This window comes from Palaemon carinicauda, chromosome 26 (assembly GCF_036898095.1).
Source record: "Palaemon carinicauda isolate YSFRI2023 chromosome 26, ASM3689809v2, whole genome shotgun sequence".
NCBI lineage: Eukaryota > Metazoa > Arthropoda > Malacostraca > Decapoda > Palaemonidae > Palaemon > Palaemon carinicauda.
The window spans coordinates 85,204,238-85,223,074 of NC_090750.1; the positions used below are offsets into that span (position 1 = coordinate 85,204,238).

The 18,837-nt window shown below is 35.7% G+C and overlaps 1 protein-coding gene across 17 annotated transcripts in view; it reads right to left on the bottom strand.

Annotated features, from left to right (window-relative positions):
- Nucleotides 1-18,837, bottom strand: part of LOC137619649 (histone-lysine N-methyltransferase 2C-like) — a 163,718-nt gene that overhangs the window by 44,536 nt on the left and 100,345 nt on the right. For 11 of the 17 annotated variants that reach the window (XM_068349868.1, XM_068349874.1, XM_068349871.1 and 8 more), the window contains 4 exons: nucleotides 11,771-13,382; nucleotides 11,541-11,664; nucleotides 7,262-7,770; nucleotides 3,296-3,426 (listed from right to left, as the gene is read on the bottom strand). In XM_068349868.1, the coding sequence (XP_068205969.1) occupies nucleotides 3,296-3,426; nucleotides 7,262-7,770; nucleotides 11,541-11,664; nucleotides 11,771-13,382 (2,376 nt within the window). The remainder of the gene's footprint in view (nucleotides 1-3,295; nucleotides 3,427-7,261; nucleotides 7,771-11,540; nucleotides 11,665-11,770; nucleotides 13,383-18,837) is intronic. The other 6 variants (XM_068349877.1, XM_068349862.1, XM_068349867.1 and 3 more) reach the window with 6 other exon arrangements.

Sequence of the window (18,837 nt, forward strand, 5' to 3'; positions counted from 1 at the left end):
CTTAGAACCTGAGAGATGAGCCCAATTATATATATCGTTAAAACATATTATTGTTAAAGGAAAAAAACTGAAAGATTTCCCAAATAAAAAGTTCCTTTATTAGAATTAAAACCATTTAAGCTAAGAAAGAATGAACAAAACGCTAGAATCGGTTTACTCTTACTGCAACGTGACACCGTGAATACTCTCTCTCTATCGTAACGATAGAGCGCAAGTTGAACGTTCTGAACGTCAACAACTGCAGAGACAAAACAAAACGTTAGTTCAACTTTGAAAACAGTACGAGACTATCAAAGAAATTCTTTCAAAAACATTAAAATAGCATAATATGTTAACTCAATGTTAATTAACTTCGGTTCCAAGAAAAGACCGCCTACTATTAGGAAAGGTCAAATATAAACAAATATAAAAATTAATTTTAATAAGTTTATAATAAAAGGAAGTTAATCGAAGAGGCCTATAAAAGGCGGAGAGATATAAAATAAATCTATAACTTTTGTTAAGCAAAATTAAGAAAGAGAGTCTATACTCTCTTCGACACCAACACTTCCGTCTAAGGGAAGGGTCGGCCATTTAAAAGTGAAAGAGAGTTCATACTCTCTTCGTCACCATAATTAAATCAAATTAATTCCAAAAGCTAGCTAAGCTAATGATAAAACTTCCTGAATAGCGAAAGCTAAACTCTAGAGCAAATACATCACCAAATCGTGAGCAATAACTCCAGAATCAACAGCGTATCCATGTAGGTCTAGCCGGAGGCACGACAGAGGAAAAATTGAGGTGGTGTTGACAAGAAGTACTGGAGTACCTGACCACAGATGGCGCTGTGGTGTTCACCCCCACCTGTATAGCGATCGCTGGCGTATCCCGACCGTAGATTTCTGTCGGACACAGAGTTGACAGCTACATGATTATCGGGTAAGATTAATATTGAAAACTAGCAGTTGTTTATTTTGTCAGTGCTTACTATTCTTATACATATTTTGATCAACTTTATTATGTGCTATTAGGCATTAAGTATTGTAAATATCTTGTTTAGGCTACATCATTTACTGAATAGCTTCTAAGCTTTTTTTCTAACACTAATAATCTGCTTTGTCCTTAAATTCATTCATCTGTTAAGTAACTATCTTTTTTTTTTTATCAGCCCATTAAGAAACATGTTTTGTAATGGTCACTAACATGCAAACTTCAATACCACACTCAAGGTTTCGAGCATGTTAGTACTGGCCAATATATCTGCACAAAAGAGCTAAAATCTTGACACTTTTCATCAGATTCTATGTAAACATATGAGTATCCACCAAGCAATGAAGAGATTTCTTTTTAATTACCTATATTTATTTGAACAACAATTTTAATTTATAATCCAGAATTAAATAAGTCTATATAGAGTACTAAACTTTACCAACTTTGTAACCTTCAATATGTAGTCTACAAATGTGTGTTCTAACGACATTAAATCCAAATGATTATTAATGGAGAAAAAATCTAGGTCTTACAGTTTTTACAAGCAATCATTCCATGTTTCATATAATGTACTATACTTCAAACCATTTAGCCACTCAAAAGAAATTGTTAACCATCAATACTAAATATCTGCCTTTCATATTTCTGAAAAAAACAAAAATCAACATTCATGAAAATATCATGAAACTTATTTCCAAGTAACCACTAATTGCTAATTGAGAATCCTTATTCTTTGTAAAAAGATATGCGAAGGCATACTATAACAATTGGCAATTTAACTGCTGTGCTTAATGAAACATCTTGACTAACATATATTGTATAAATAAAAGATTCTTCCTAATATCCCACAGCAAAATCAAGTGGAAACCAGTGTGCAAGAAAACACTTTCTATTTAGTAGAAATCAGCTCTAAAAACCCCTCATCTAAAACAACAATCTTGCATTAACTACTTTAGCTGGGTTGCAATGACTATGTCAACAACTTTGCATGAATTATCTCAATAGATTCAAAACCATTCTTTATCCTCTTTGTGTACCTGACAAAATTAAATGAAACTATTTTCTCTATTTCAAATAATTCATAAATTTGTGTAGAATAACTTTTATTTGATCTCCACCCAAACTCATCCCAATCTATTAACAATCCTCTTTACAACTAATGACCCATCACAAACCTTATAAAAAGTATTTCACTATGACGTGGTCCTCTTGTATTGAACAGTTGTAAGGTGAACTATCATTTGCAATGAAATATTAATATACTTTCCATTAACTTATGGTAATCTCATTACTGATCTCTAATTTACAAAAAGTCTAAATTCTAAACATACAAACCAATTGGTTTTATTTTCTTTACAACTATTTTCATAAAACTTCCACAAAACCTTAACATTCTCTAAAAGAGTGGCTAGTACAGTAAAGTAATTGAAAAACCATCAAAATTTGGTTGGTTGCCCTAAAACTATTCTTGCAGTATAACCTTTTTGTGAGAATGTAAATATATAAAGTAAAGCAGCTGTTATGTGACGAAATAACGAAGCCACATTTAAGAAATTTCTACCTTGGTCTTTGCTAAACTTTATTCAGTGTATCAACATAGAGTCCTATTTAAGATATACTTTATGTTAAGAAAACTCATATCAATATAGAGAAATTATACGTAACTATTTGAAGACCTAAAGGAAAATCCCCATGACATCTGGCTAATGGTAGTATAGTATATGAGCTCTGCCTCTAACTTTATGGTTTTCCTCTGCCTACCAAATTCCTTATAATGTAAAACGAGATACATACTGTACTACATAAACTACGAAGAGTTAATTTACATTATTTCTAGAAATAGCAATAATGACTGATGTGAACGCTAAACTTAAAAGCTAAAAGAAAGCCCATGGGCTGCATAATTGCCTAGAGCCCTTATCTGGGCACAAGGGCCACCTCAGCATTAAAACGGCTAACAAACCTTGATAAAAGCAGCTGTTAATGCCAACTGTTACAATATTGAGTCACATTCTTTTCATGAAGGATAGATTAGCAAAACCACCAAAAAATAACCAATAAAATGTTTGTCCTCAAAACAAATTCCTCAATGGGCAAAAAGACTTCCCTCATTAATACCTATTACATAATCACATTACCATAATCTATTCAACCATATCCAAAACAAGTCAGGCAAAATATAAACCCAAGATGTTTAAGAAAATCGTCACAAATACTAATAAACAGGAATAATAATGGTAAAAAATCTATCCCTGCACCAGGCAACATCCTGCCATCCACAACGAAGAAAGCTTGTCAAGGCAGAAACATACCAATTTAATCTTACCTGGGATCTGGGGTAGGGTGGAGGAGGAGGATGATGACCAGGATATGGTGGTGGAGGGGGCGCTGGCTGACGAATCATCACTCCTCTAGGTGCCCCTATTCTAGCTATGCCATTTCCCATACCTGGAAATCCTAAACTCCGACAATCAAGGGCTATTCATAAAATGACTAGACATTTAGAAACAAGACTTAAGAGATAATACATTAATTTTTTATTTGCAGTGGTACACAATATTGCTTATGAACAATAAATATTTCTATTTTATAAACTTCAGTTTCTGATTACCAATACAATCTAAAAATGAATATTCAACTTCCTATAACATAAAATGTCTATATAATCATCAATCCCTTAAGAGTTCCAAATGACTCAAGACATGTATTCTACTGTATTGTAGACAAATGGAGCAAAATAGCTAAGAGTAACTGTTTATACTGTACATGCAAGGCTTTGACACATTGGTAAATAGTAACTATTCTTTTCAACTTATTCTTTCAAGAATATATGACCAAATAAGAATGAGGTGGTTAAGTACTTTGCATGACATATGGGCTCATTTAAAAATTCCATTTTGTTACAAGAACTTATCTAGTTCACATCAAACTTATAAATCATATTGAACACAAAAAAAGGTTGAGCAGTTGGGGTGTGATGGACCAAGTGGAGAACTAAAGTACAAAGGTCAAGAACTAAGATTCAAGGTATTCTTACTGGGTACTATAATTGTTTGAATACCCAGGGAGGGAGCAAACTAGACAGTTTTTACTTTGACTTATCACAAAAGAGACTGAGATCAACAGAAAGTTCAGAGAAATGTAGATACTGGTAATCCCAGAAATACTAAATCTCTCGAAGATGAGAGATAACTGAACAACAGAGGATGAATGGGAAGAATAGTGCATAACATCCTGCACTGCTAGTAAGACTTGTCCTGCTACAACTAACAGACCAAATTATTATAAAATTTTTGACTATCACATACTTGTGCTAAAGATGATGTAGCCACAGTATTTCTCACATAGGTAAAAGGACTCTATTCACCTAAAGTCACTCTTATTTGGCAGCCTCTTCAGAAATGCTAAAGTGATGATTTACCAAAGAAAAGAGATTGAAAACAAGTTTCTTACAGTGAAGCATTAACAAGAAGTGTTCAAGAGTCCTTGCCTCTTAGGTGCCAAGTCACTGAAGTAGTGACAGATAAATCTATCTGACTGCTTTTAAAATAGCACTGTTAGATAGACCCATTTCTCACTATGTTGAAGTAACTTGGCACCTAAGACACAAGGACTCATCCATATTGTCGGACATCAAAGGTGGTATGGCAAACTGAGCGGTGGCACAATCTTGAATTCCAGTTATCTAGGTCTTGCCAATGAAATCAAAGGAGTTTTTCAGTCACACTGAAGACTACCCTCAGATGTGTATGACATTACCAGACGGTGATTGAGACTCGCACATAATGCCTCACAGATGCAAAACTTAGGAGGAGGTCAATCTTCACCGTGATTTGGCCAGAGGTAATATTTTGTTAGTTGGGAAGTCATTCCCATAAATAATGGAAGGGTCACCTGAAGTTCCTTGATACTGTCATTTCATTGATTTTCAGTTCCAACACTTAGCAGAGGGCTGTTCTTAGTCTTAGATTGCAGACACCAACTTCTGGAGGTGCAGATATTGATGATTTAGTCTGAAATCCCATGGATAAAGCAGATTGCAGATTGAAGTCCCTCCCACAAACCAATGAAAAGACTGCTTCACTTTGCCTGATACAAGGTGATGATGATTGAAGAACAATAATGGCAGCAGCAGAGAGCTCCAGAAATCTTAAACCTTCGAGGACCCATTCAGAAGCCTCCAAATGTAGAGATGCATGGGTCCTCAGTGAGACCAAAGAAGAGTAATCTACATCACCTTAAACTTACCGGAAACTCTGAGTTCTGCAAAAACTTGCCTGATCAGTTAAAAGGAGGGAAGGCATAAATATCAAGATCATCTGAACTGCATTTTGTCCAGCTTCCAAGTAACATGATCCAGCTAAGCTGAGCTTGTGATTCAAACTTCATGTGAAATTTATCACCTACCATAGAGATTCTCAGACTTCAGAATCCAGTGACCACTCCGAAACTAAAACTTACCAAACTTCTTCCTACTGAAATGTCTATGAAATGCCTCACCAACTTGGCATGAACTTAGTAGTAATCTAAACTCTGCTGGCTTCTACCTATACAAAAATCTCTACAACCAGATGACACAGAGGCTTAAAGCTTGTTCTTCCTTAATTCCTGATTTAGGTAACTTAAGGAATTGTCATCTATAACTGCTATTTTCCAAGTCCTAGGGAAAAATTTTGGCTCTCGGTGCCATTTTAAAGTCTGCCATAATTTTAAGGACTCTTGCCTTACCTACCTAGAGAAATGACTTCCTTCAGATTCCTGTTAACATTTAAACCAAAATCTTGCAGTTGCTGATGGATAAAGTGAGATCCCCTAAAATATGCCAAAAATGTAAGGAAAGAGAAGGGCTTCCAGAGCTTGAGAAACCAACAGGATCTCCATCCTGAGAGGAAATGGGTCATGCCCTCACCAGAGATCTAAAAGGATTTCTTACAAAGTAGTACAAGTCATGCATCCACAAGAACAGCTGTTGACCAACACTTAACGACCTGTAACTCCCGGAATCTCAACATGAAGTGACTGAAGGAACCTTATTCTATAATTAAGACTAGTAACTTAATATTGCCACAGCATAGCTGGGAGGAAGAGCATGAACAACATAAGATCTATATTCATTGATAGATTCTTTATATAAGAATAGTATCCACCAAAACTCCCAAATTAGTGCAAGCAAAACAAGAGGCTCAAACCAAAATTCCCAAATCTGTTCAAGAAGTCACAAGACCCTGCCAGTAGAGGGAAAAATCAGGACCACTGACGTTATATCTCTATTCCCCAAAATTGCCTTCTTGGATAGACCAAACTCCTCCAACAATTGATCTGCAGGCCCAACGGTAGCTGAAGATATACTGATGATTAAATGTTCTCCAGAGTTCTGCTGCTGAATTGAATCCTATCTCTGGAGAATTATAAAGGACCAGTACTGCCATTAGTGACAAAGTTTAAGTGAAAATGTGAGGAAGTGTCCAAATGTGAAGAAGACTTAAACACACCCAAGATAAGAATTTAATACAAATATTACATGCAAAACAATTTACAAGCAGCAACACTAATACACAAATAGTAAAATTAATATAAAATACAGAACATTCAGTTACACAGCTGAAACAAAACCACACAGTTCAGATATCAATTATGGGCAGCAAACCAGATGTCACAAATCTGGGCCAAACAAAAAACTTATTAAAAATAAACAATACATTAAGAAGGGTATTACAACAGACTTGTTACTTATTTTCAACTACTGACTATTGTGCAAAACAAGGTAAAAAAATACAATCTAAAGCCAGAATACTTATGGAAAGTCAGTGACATGATACAAGTAATCAATCACCCATTACAGTATTCCTATACATTTATTTTAGAAAAAGAGGAAAAACAAGAACTAGACTGCATTGAGAAGGGTTAACCGGAATGAATGGAAATGTATCGAAACTAATCAGGATTATCCAAAATGCCAAAGCAAAGGTGGAGGATGACCTCCCATGGAAATATGTACACCAAAAAGAAGGATACTTACTATCTACCGATGGGCTGAAACCTGCATGCATGAACAGTTGCTCATCGCTATTTTGCTTCTATCTACAATACATCAGATTGTGTGTCTTGGGGAATTAAGGGAATGAAAAAGGGGTCTATATGATTTATAGTTTGCAATATGCAAATGACTTTTATGAGTTGAATAGAACAACTTTAGGTTAGCCAGTTAATCAAAGCTAATACAATACCGCTATTTCTATCTAAAAATTTTCATACTTTTAAGTAGTAGAAGAAAAATAAACTTGATTCTTACTTTGAGCAGTTTGAGTTAAATGAGGAGCCATCTGTGGTTGTACCAGTTGTTGGGAGGATGTTATTGGCATGCGTACAGGACCCATTATCGGACCCGGTGGTGGTCCAATAGGAGATCCAGAAGATGGTCCCACTGATACCACAGATGAAGGATTAACTGTGGAACACTCAATATGACTAGGTCCAGGTGGATCCATCATGGAGGTCACAGATGGTCTTTGATGTGGCTGCATTTGCAGAGTATCATGTTCAAGCCCATGATGCTCATGTCTCATTGACCCCGATGTTGGCATAGATGGGCTGTCATTCATGCCAGTACCCAAACCTAATCTATTTATAGGATGTGCATGTTGGCCCTGACTGGGAGACACTGAAGGATGTGAATTCATAATAGATTCTGAAGAAGGTGGGCCAACAGGTATGGTGCCACTCAAGCCAATGCGCTCCTTGGACGAACCACGTGCACTCCCTTGATCTCCTGATTTCTCTCTTTTACGCCTGAAAGAATGGCTACAAATAAAGGAAAACCAACATAAATAAAAAGGAAATAAACAAGAAAAAGTATAAAAACTTCCAATACTAAACAAACAAAATAAAATACTTTGCACAACCCCACATATATAACAGAAAATTTCTTAAAACTTTTGTTTAATATTATCAATCTTTTGAAGTTTTCATGAAATCAACTATGTTGTATATGACTCTGGAATCACTAGTTCAGAGACTAGTATTTCTTAAGATGTATATCCTAGGACAAAATAATTTTATGCTTACAATATTGCAAAATATTAAGGTCATCATCATCATCCCCCAGAAGCTTACACTAAATTGTGTATCAAACATTTTCACTTACAATGGGGAAACATAAGGAATTGGCTCATTTCTAAACTTTAACTGGCAAACTTCACTCCTCTGAATCTATAAACATGATTAAAATTTTAACTTTACAAACCTAAAGACTAAAGATCAACAGTTGATAATGTCCAAAACTAAACCACATCAATTCTAGTTATAGTTTTTATTTGAATGAAATTAGTTAATAGAAAAATTGTTTAATGCTAAAAACAATACTGCAATCTGTAAACTTCAAGAACTACACCTGGTAAACCTTAATATTTATTTAGCATTAATTATTAGGTTTTAAAAGTGCACTGTGTTGAAATGCATGAAATTTTATATGGTTTATTTAAAATTAATGTCCGAATTAGCTATACATGATTAAAAAGTATTCTCTTAAAATAAAAGGGAATTAGGCTATTTACTATAAATAGTGCCTGGACTGATAAACCATCATCAAGGGAGAAAAAGTAATTAATTCAGTAGAGAATTTACTGTTAGACTAAATACTAACAAAGCCAAGCATATACTGTACTAGCTTTCCATTACTTTATATAAAACACTATTTAAAAACAATGGGATTATTTCCGTCTTTCCTTTTATTAATCATCATTACTAATAAATATTAACATTAATTGCCATTTTATTATGATTATGAATTGGCTCAATAAAATCACTGGGACACAATTGAAAAACTCTCGTAGGGCTCACCCAAAAGTATTTTCCCCCAAGAGGGTGATGAAAATTGGAGTGGGGTAAAAGTTGAGGAAATTGGACAGCTATATGCCAAGATACCAAAGTTGATGAATGAATTGTAAAAGGTAGAAAAAGCAACGCAGTTTGACCAAACTAATGCCTAATGACTTCCTGTAAAGTGTTACCCCCCTCAGGAGTAAACAGAAAACCATAACAAAGGATAATGCAAAGATTAGTGCGACACAAGTGCACCAAACTTTAAAGTTCGTTCAAAACCGCAACACCTGCTTTAATTAAAAGAACAGGTTCCCTGATGAGGCTTTTGCTCCAAAGTTTTTTTTTTTTAGTAACTTTCCATTAACTTAAATATTTTCTATATAAAATTTAAAGTAAATTTTTACTATTGAGAATACATTTTGACAATAACAATGTCATTACAATGTTTACCTCTGCAAAGCTAAACTTTTTGCCACTTTCTTTGTGGAATATGCCTTAAAAGGTTCAAGGATGGGAGCCATTCATGATAAGTTCTTAATATTATCTTTATTTAAACTGAAATAGTTAATGGATATACCCAAATATGGTGTTTCCATGATAGAACATCTTCATAAGAATTCTCATATTTAGCAGTTTGCTAAAGCTTCTGATTCAATATTTGAGATGTTTACTATACTTCATGAATTTTCCTTTCCTACTTCTTTACGCAGAGCAAATTTGCTCTAGTTTTCTGGAGCCGTTATTGCCAATTATAATGTTCCCTTAACAATTAACAGGAAAGGTATAAGTTTAAAGATGATTTTGAATTGTGTATAAACAGAAAAAAAGGATAAAAGTTAGAAAATAATCTTTCATGAAGATGCTCAGAATTTACCAAGGGTTTGATAATGATGATAATTTTCTTTTCTCATACTTTTATGTGGCGACACATCATGTTAAAACAATGGATAAAGACATTGCAAACCAAATTAATAATACGCTGCCAAACAAATCAATCATAAACTGCAAGTAAAAATAATTTAAATATAAAATATCAACTGAAGCTTTTGATCAATAAACAAGATCCTTCCTGGCTTAAATTGCTACAGAAGTCAGTCTATTTTTAAAATGAAGCTCTTAATTATGATGAAAGCATTAATAACTAAAAACATGGAAGCCTAATTTCGTGGTCTGCTTTCTGGCTCTTGATAAAGGTGAAAGATGCTCCTGAAATGAAATGAACAAAACTGGCCAAAGATGGAAAGCTGTATTGGAAGTACAAATTTTTGTAGTTAAGATAATATCTGAAACTCTCAAAGGGATTCTTTTCTTTTGTATACATCAAAATGGTTAAGGAGATTGTCCTGCCTACATGTATATCTTCTAAAACAAATAAGACCTTCAAAACTATCCACTTAGGGTATCCAGAAACCTTTATGACTTTACTTAACCTGCTGCTGTATAAAAATTAAATTTTTCTCCAAATTAATTTTTTTTTTCATACAAACCTATCTTTCATATACATGTCCCTATTATGGTTTGAATGTTCCAAATAATGCTATTTTATCTTAACAGACAGAAGGAGAGTTGTATCATTACATGATATCAGCCATCTGGATCCTCGAGGTTCATTCATAGGAGGTGAATGTTAAACTGTGAATCAACCCCCCCCCCCCCCCCCCCCCGCCACCAAGCCCCCAAAATACGAACTTCGATTTATGAATTTCCAGAGTTAAGACCCTGAGGTGGAAATGAATAAAGCATATTTTCACTTCCTTTAAAAATATTTTGATATACATAAGAGCAGTAGAAGTTTCTGTATTAATATAGGATAGCTCACTAATTCTATAAAAACCAACCAACCAAAAACAATGAAGATTAAAGGATTGAGTGTTATGACTTGGCTGCTTAAGCATTAGAATGAGCAATAAGAGCACATAATACTGTATAAGCAAAGAAAATAGGGTGATTTGTATGGAAATAAAAAAAAGTATTACACCCCTTTATGTATGCCTGAAATGGCTTAATTGGTCCCTTCTTATAGACTATCAATGTTTTTTCAGCACATCAAAACGCATCAAAGTAATATTCTCCTCTAAGATGTTTAAAGACCCTTCCTGGTCCTATTTGCAAATCCAGTCATATGCTCGCTCCTCCTCCTAGGTGACACCTCTACCTCCTAGGGAGCATCGGACAATGACATACACACAGGAAATGTAATCTTTTTATAATAAAAAATATAATATGCATATTTTTTTTTTGCAATTCAACATGTTAGTAATTTTCAGTCTGTGAGAAAAAATTATTATCCTTTCTTAAGGATACTGATCCCTTTAATACATAAATGAAAACCAAGATGTAGAGTAATTAATGATAAATAATTAATAAGCTTAAGGAATCCTGCACTTGAAGAAAAAGAAGATTGGAAATTTTACACTATACATAAACAAGTGAAGCAGCTAGCTACTGTACGCCTAAGGACTAATGTGGTACACGTGCAACATTATTTGGATTACTCTCTGTTAGACAAAAGACTGCAGTTTCTGGGACATTCAACAACAACAAATGTGGGCAGTATATGAGTGATGGGTTTGTGATGAATAGAAATTTTTTTTTTTATTAAAGCTAACATTACATCAATTCCACCTTCATCCTCAAGAAAATTTAGCACCAGTTATAAAGTAACAAGAGTAATATTCTCAAGTCCTGATAGTACTTTAAATGTTTGTTTACCTAAAATAGGCAGACATAAAATAAAAAAAAATTCTTACCTTTCATCATCCTCATCTCCAAGCTCATCAAAAAGATTTGAAGGTAATTTATCATCTTCTTCCCCTACTCCACCATCAGCAAATTCCAACAGCGCATTGAAGTCGCCACCAATACCTGTGTATACTGTTTGACTTATTAACACAAAATCACTTATTGACATTAAATTGTAAGTCAATATATAACACTTGATCCTAAACTATGAACAATATCAAGCAAATTAGTATATTACCTAACAAATCATCCTCCATATTAGGAAGATCCCCTGGAGCAAGATCATCTAAATCATCCCCCTGGTTGCTGGCTGGATGCTGTGAACCAGGTGGTGGGCCTGAACCTACAGCACCCTGACCCTGAGTATCAGCTGAAGGCTGCTGATGTTGTTGCTGTTGCTGTTCTTCTTCGAGTTGTTCTAATTCTCGTGTTACAGCTTCTGGAAGTTCTGATTCGGCCTGCTGCTGTGGCTGAGGTGCCTGGGATTGGGGTTGTTGAAGCAAATTTGTTCTAGGTTGTTGCATATGTGAGGGTTGTGGAGGGGGTGGGCGAGATTGCTGAAGGAGTTGAGAATGTGAAACAGGTGGATGAGAATGAGGTGGACCAAGTGGATGAGGAGGTGGTGGCGGCGGTGGTTGTTGTTGTTGTTGTTGTTGATGGTGTGTGGATGGAACTCCAGGAACAGGGCCACTTTGTGACATGTGAGGTGAACCTGCACCTTGACTTACAGTTATAGTTCCTGGAGGACCTCTAACAACATTTTGAATGCCAGGACGTATACCAGCTGGGTTACCAGGCGAAGTTAGATACTGCTGAGGAGGACGTTGTACCAAATGTGCATATGGATCTACTACTGTATTGCGGCTAATAACGGTCTGCTGTTGAGGGGGCATGCCCCTCTGAAATATCATTCGAACTCTTGGATCCATTTGGGGTCCCTGGCCTGGTGCTGCAGGATGAGATGACATGCCAGGCTTTCCTTGTGCAATGCTAGGGGACCTCATGCGAATCCCTTGTCCTTGAACAACAGGTGGGAGGGGCTGGCGAAATTCTCCAGACAATTCAGGTGATGATAATGGTGGCTGAACACTGGTTTGATGGGCATTGCTCCCCTCATTCCATGGTCGACTTTGTTGTCTTTGTAATAGCTCTCGTAAGTGTTGCTGTCTTACAGGATCTCCGTGCATAGGGCCTGAAGGTGGACCAGGTGTTTGTGGCTGGCCATATCCATCGTCATGTGGACGTGGTGTAGGAGGTGCCTGAACATATGGTGAAGCAGGAGGTTGGTTAAAGGATTCTGATGGACTGGAAGTAAAGGGATCTGAAGTATTTGGTCTTGGTGGGCCACCCTGGGATGCAAATGGATCAATTGGCCGTGGAGTTGGTGGTGGCATTCCATATGGATCACTAGGTACTGGGCGTGGCGTGGCAGGTGCTACACTATACGGATCTGATGTATGAGGTCTTGGAGTACCTGGTACTCGAGCATAAGGATCATTAGTTGGTGAGGGCAAAGGAGAAAGCTGAGGTCTTGGGGTCATGGGAGCATGTGCATAATGATCACTTGGTCCCTGCACATGACTAACAGCTCCTCTGACCATTGTATGTGTATGCACGAGAGATTGCCTGATGGTAGGCGACCCATGAGGGAGCTGTGAGCGCTGCGGGATCATTAAAGGACGTGGAGGTGTTAATGACGGCAATGCTGGACGGGGAGAAGCCTGAGGAGTATTGACAGGACTAGGATCAGCACTATTTCCTCTTTCTGTAATGCTCCCAGGAACAATGGATGTAGAAGAACTGGTAGAGGCTTCCAAACTTTCACTATTCTTCAATGCCCTCTGCTGCTCCTGGGCAAAAGTTGTCAAAAATTAATTACTTAATAAAAAAAAAGTACATAACTGTATAAGGAACACAGTATTTACAGCATGATTATATCTGGTATATTATTAATATTTACAGAACTTGAAATTTACCCTCAAGTGAAATATATGTCATAGAACATTCCTTAAAAGGATTTACAAAATGAATAACAACCTAACTAAAGGACTAACACTTCTTAAAAACACTATGAATCATAAGTACCTGACCAAAAACTAAGTGTTGAAAACAAAATCTTTAGTAGAATTGGCTCTAAAGGAATGCAAAGCATTTCTTACATTACACAAAATTCAAATTCTCTCAAATGAGATACCTACCATGCAATCAACTGTTAACTTGAGTTTTGAAAAAAAAAAAAAAAAAACCTAAGAATGAATGCCACAATCCTGCTATGATAAACTTGAATAACTTCAAGCTTTGAACATGCCTCGCTAAGCCAATTGCTGCCAGCGACAGCACATTCTCAATATATGCATATCTGAGCAATTTCTTCAAAGAAATAAGTACACTCAAATTATTTCTTTAAACCTTAAACACTAATAATTCATAAAACAAAATTAAAAAATACATTTTTTTCTATAATAATCGTGCAAGTCTTATTTTCCGCCTTAGAAATTATTTGTTATTTTTCTACTCTTTTAAAATTTTATATGATGTAAAAAAAGATACATATAAATATATTAAATGTGTGTACAGTATATGTATATAAAGGACAGCAAAGTCCCTTGTATCCACATTGCCAGGTCAAAGGGTTGCCAGATAACTGAATTTATAACATAACTGACACTTCTATAAATTATCACTACACCATAAAATCATTCATTACAACTTGTTAATATATATATATATATATATATATATATATATATATATATATATATATATATATATATATATACCTCACACGGGAAATGAAAATAACAAATGAATCCTGACTAGTTTTGTCTAACACATGAAGTAAGATAAAACTAGTTAGGATTCACTACATATATCTTAATTTTCCTTTTTTTCTCATGAGCATAATGTTTCCTTGTGAATTTTAAGCATATAGGTGTATGTATGTATGTATGTATGTATGTATGTATGTATGTATATATATATATATATATATATATATATATATATATATATATATATATATATATATATATATATATATATAGTGGTATAGTCAATGTCATACAGGTATCCTGGTTTAAAGGTTACTCATGAATGGCAGGCAGAATCAAGGGACAGTAACATTGCCCTAGAGACTGACCATGTATATTATATGATCAGCGCCCAAGCCCCCTCTCCATCCAAGCTAGGACCAGGGAGGGCCAGGCAATGGCTGCTGATGACTCAACAGATATACCTATAGACTCCCCCAAACCCCCCCAAATCTTAGCTCACAAGGATGGTTAGGTTGCAGACGATAAAGGCACTAACGAGTCAGAGCAGGACTCGAACCCCCGTCTGGCAAACACCAGGCAGAGACGTTACCAATCACGCCACAACAAGGGTTCGAAACCCGACCGGTCAGATACTATAGTCTTTGAGTGATTTCGCCTGGAGCTCTGATCCGAGGTCGTTAAACAGAATCCAGACTTTAATGTATTAATATATACAGTATGGCTTATTTGAAAAATTAAAACCATGTTAAATGTGCAAAATTTATCACTATATATATATATATATATATATATATATATATATATATATATATATATATATATATATATATATATACTGTATATATACAGTATTCATTATATAACAAATTTCTACAGCTATTTGTTATCAATGTTTACAGATGTTAAAAAGGGAATAATCTGCGCTGCATTCTATTTCCCATACTTTTTACAACCAACCATATAAAGTCCTTTTCCCCATTATTACTCATTGTTGCTGCGTAAGCAAATATCATCAATGCACAGGCCTTTAAGCTAAACTAAGCAGTTTCTTACAGATTACACTACAATACTAACATAGGTTCTCAATAAAACATTAAGAAAATATTCAACTTACAACCTTCTGAAAATTATTCAGAAGTCACACGAAAGGAAAATGTTAATCCTAAATCCTGTAGTAAGAAATCTTATCAAGTTTGGTAGAAGAGCTGGCTTACAGGAAATTTTTAATGTTGTAAACTTAAGTTCATCAGCAATAAAAGATGGAGGCAGGGATGAAACTGAACTGGTAACACCAAATATTGATGGAAAAGGTTCAGAATGAATATTTTACAACCCTCTTAGAGAATCAATTCAGTGATGTGTGGGTGGTGGCTTTTTTCTTTTCCTTGTACATAAGATGGTAGCATTAGAGTGCATCACAAACAGCTCAACGTTTAGGTCTTATAATTCAAGCTTTACCAGACACTTCAATTAGAGCAAACAATTTTGCCATTATCTATTTTTGTATGAAATTCCTTAGTAGGTTCTTCAACCACTTCAGATTCTACTTTGTCTTCTTTCTCTTTGTCTTTTCTTTAAGCTTACAGTTCCATTAGGTCTCAATTTGTTAGCTCATGTTAAGACTACAAACAGAGTAACAAAGTCATTTTCTTCTAACAAGTTATTAAAGGCATTTTCAATTCCACCTCCGTCTTTTCAAACACATGATAATTGTGAAAAACCAGCGAGCACATTCTCTTCCACAGGCCCACTAGTGTTTTCACTTAACCTTCACAACATGCAAAGTCGATACTCTTGACACCCTTTGAAAAAATTATAGTCTTTCCAACTCTCTTCAATTATCATAGTCTTTCCAAAAGGGGTATTTGTCATCGCTACCTGAAGATAAGCGAAACACAAACATTCTTTTAATGCCGCTATTATTCCAGTTCGTAGACTGGATAAGTTATCTAATGTTTTGCAGAAAAGACCTTCATGTTTAGATGAGTCATTCATGAATGGAGGGGGGAGATCTAAGGCATTGTCCAGCAACAAAAGAATGTTAAATAGGATGCCATTCTCTAGGCAATATTTTGTACCTCTGAGATGAAATGATGGATGAACCAGTCCTGAAATACAACTGAAATGCACATATTGGGGTTACTCTTCCCCACAACAGGAAGAAAGGCTTTATGCTATGTTTTTCAGGGCTCTGGAGTTCCCTTCAGTGTACAATAATAAAGGTTTCAGCTTCAACTTCCAAGAATCATTGCCACCACGTAGCAGAGTTAGCCTATATTTTGCTACTTTAAGGTCCGGCATTGATTTCTCACCTATGAAACTAGAATGTATGATTTAGCTGGAATTTGCTTCCAATACAATCCAGTTTTATCAACAACATACATGCTCAGGTAAAAACTCTTTTTTGATATTTTCTGAAGTGTTTTAGGGAATTTCTGAGCACCTACTTCATTATTACTCACTACAGTACCTCCAAAATTATTTACACATTGAGGTTGTCTCAATCTCTTATTTTAAAATGATTAAATCAACTAAAGGGTGTTATATCCAATATTTTGCATGATCAGAGGAAGGAATGTTCTCAATTAATGGGTTTGTAGAGCATGGGAAAAACATGCTTTTGTATCATAAAAAACCCATTGCTTCTTTGTTACCATCAACTAATCATTAGATGCCCGAATTGTCACTGAGGATGGAAGAGTAAGTCTGATGGTCACAATATGAAAGGAAAAAGACTGGAGCAGCAAAGGGGATCTTAGACCCTAGCAGGGTATTCTGATGCATTCATGATTGCTACTTGGTAAAATATTCCCCTGGGGAATGTTCAGTAAGAGAAAAAAAAAGTTGAATTAAAAAGTGTATGATAATTCCCCCAACAACTGTTCCACTGTGACCTCTTGACTTTATGGAAAAAAATCTAGGTATCTACAAGTTACAACTTCGAGACACAATTGGGTAAAGGTGAACTGACATCTATTATCATATTTCTGCCCTTAGGATGGTTGCTAATTCAATAACATGGTCAAATCCCATAAGTGAAAAGGGCAAGATCTATATTGCATAGACTTCATGGGCTCTGATTGTTGGTCAAGTCACAAGTCATGCTTCAATGGCACTAAATAAGCCTAAGCAATCATTTATCCAAGACAGAGGGGGACAATGTTAATTGAGAATTTGGTTCTTCTCAGAATAGCATTAAAAAAATTCCTTGAGGGAAAAGGATTGCATCAATTATTTCTGCTGTTGATAGGCACTTACTGAAATGGGGAGAGGCACAATAACAAAGAACTTGAAATCTGTGGTTCTTTACCATGAAATCCTAAATATTAGTCAAAATACTTTTTCACAAACTTTGATCTCTCAATTTGGTCCAGGCCCTTCTATTGCAAAACCTATGAGCAACAGTAATGTAACTTCACTAATGCTGCTGCATGTCATATTACGATTTTAAAGCTAGGAGTACAGTTTAAATTTAAACTTTTAGCAACATTTGCGCAGGCTAACAAATATGCTAGGCTATTATCTAAATGAGTTTGTAAGTAGGACTACTCTGAATGTACAAGAAAAGTAGATTTCAAATCAGGATAGAACCAAAAGACGACTAGGCTAGAGGATCTAGGTAGCAATGGTATGTAACTGTACAGGCTAGTATCAGACTCTGGTTTATAGATTTTCTTAAACAATTTTCTCAATATAAAGATATATTAACTTTCATGCAGTCCAAGAAGGCTAAAGCTGCTCCTGCTAGAGCAGTGTTCTTAGCCTAACCAGGCCTGATCTGAATCCTAAGCTAACTCCCTATGTTTTGTCTTGTAATTCTAGTGAACCATTTGATAATGGTTATGATAGTACACAACGCATTACAGTACACGCGAGAACACAAGGGAAAGCACAGAGATACCACGCGGGAACCACGTGGGACACACGAGTCGGGGCGACCAGAGAACTTACTGACGAGCGAGACCCAAGCTAACGCCGACCTAGCTCAGGACTACCCTCAGGGCACGTTCTCCTTACGCCTGAGTTAGTCCCCACAGAAAACGGAAGTAGGGTAGACTACACAAAACTCTGATCGGTTGAGAGGAGATTCCAGGTACCTCCTAAGAAAGTAGTTCGAGGTAAGTCTCTGTGTTGGAACAATCTCAATTTGGAACAAAACCATCTCTTGCGAAACCTTCCACTTTCCAATATTCAGTATGGTCTTTATAACCATCGGATTCCAAGATAGAAGACCGGGTTATGAGTCTAGATCTACATATCCCTCCTCATGCTACAAGCAAACTAACATGAGCAGTCTTTCAGTGATATCAATAATAATGGGGCATGCCTTACTACAACTAAAATGCCAGGTTTAAAGTTTTCCAATAGGCCTTTAGTAGGATCTGCTTAGGCTGACACATTGTTGCATCATGATTCAACTTGCAGAGGCCAAGTAACTCGTAACGTAGGCTAAGCCACTAGACGTTTATTAATATTGTGTAGTGGTATTTATGTTGGTACTTTGAACCTTGAGTTTGCTAAAGATTCGTTC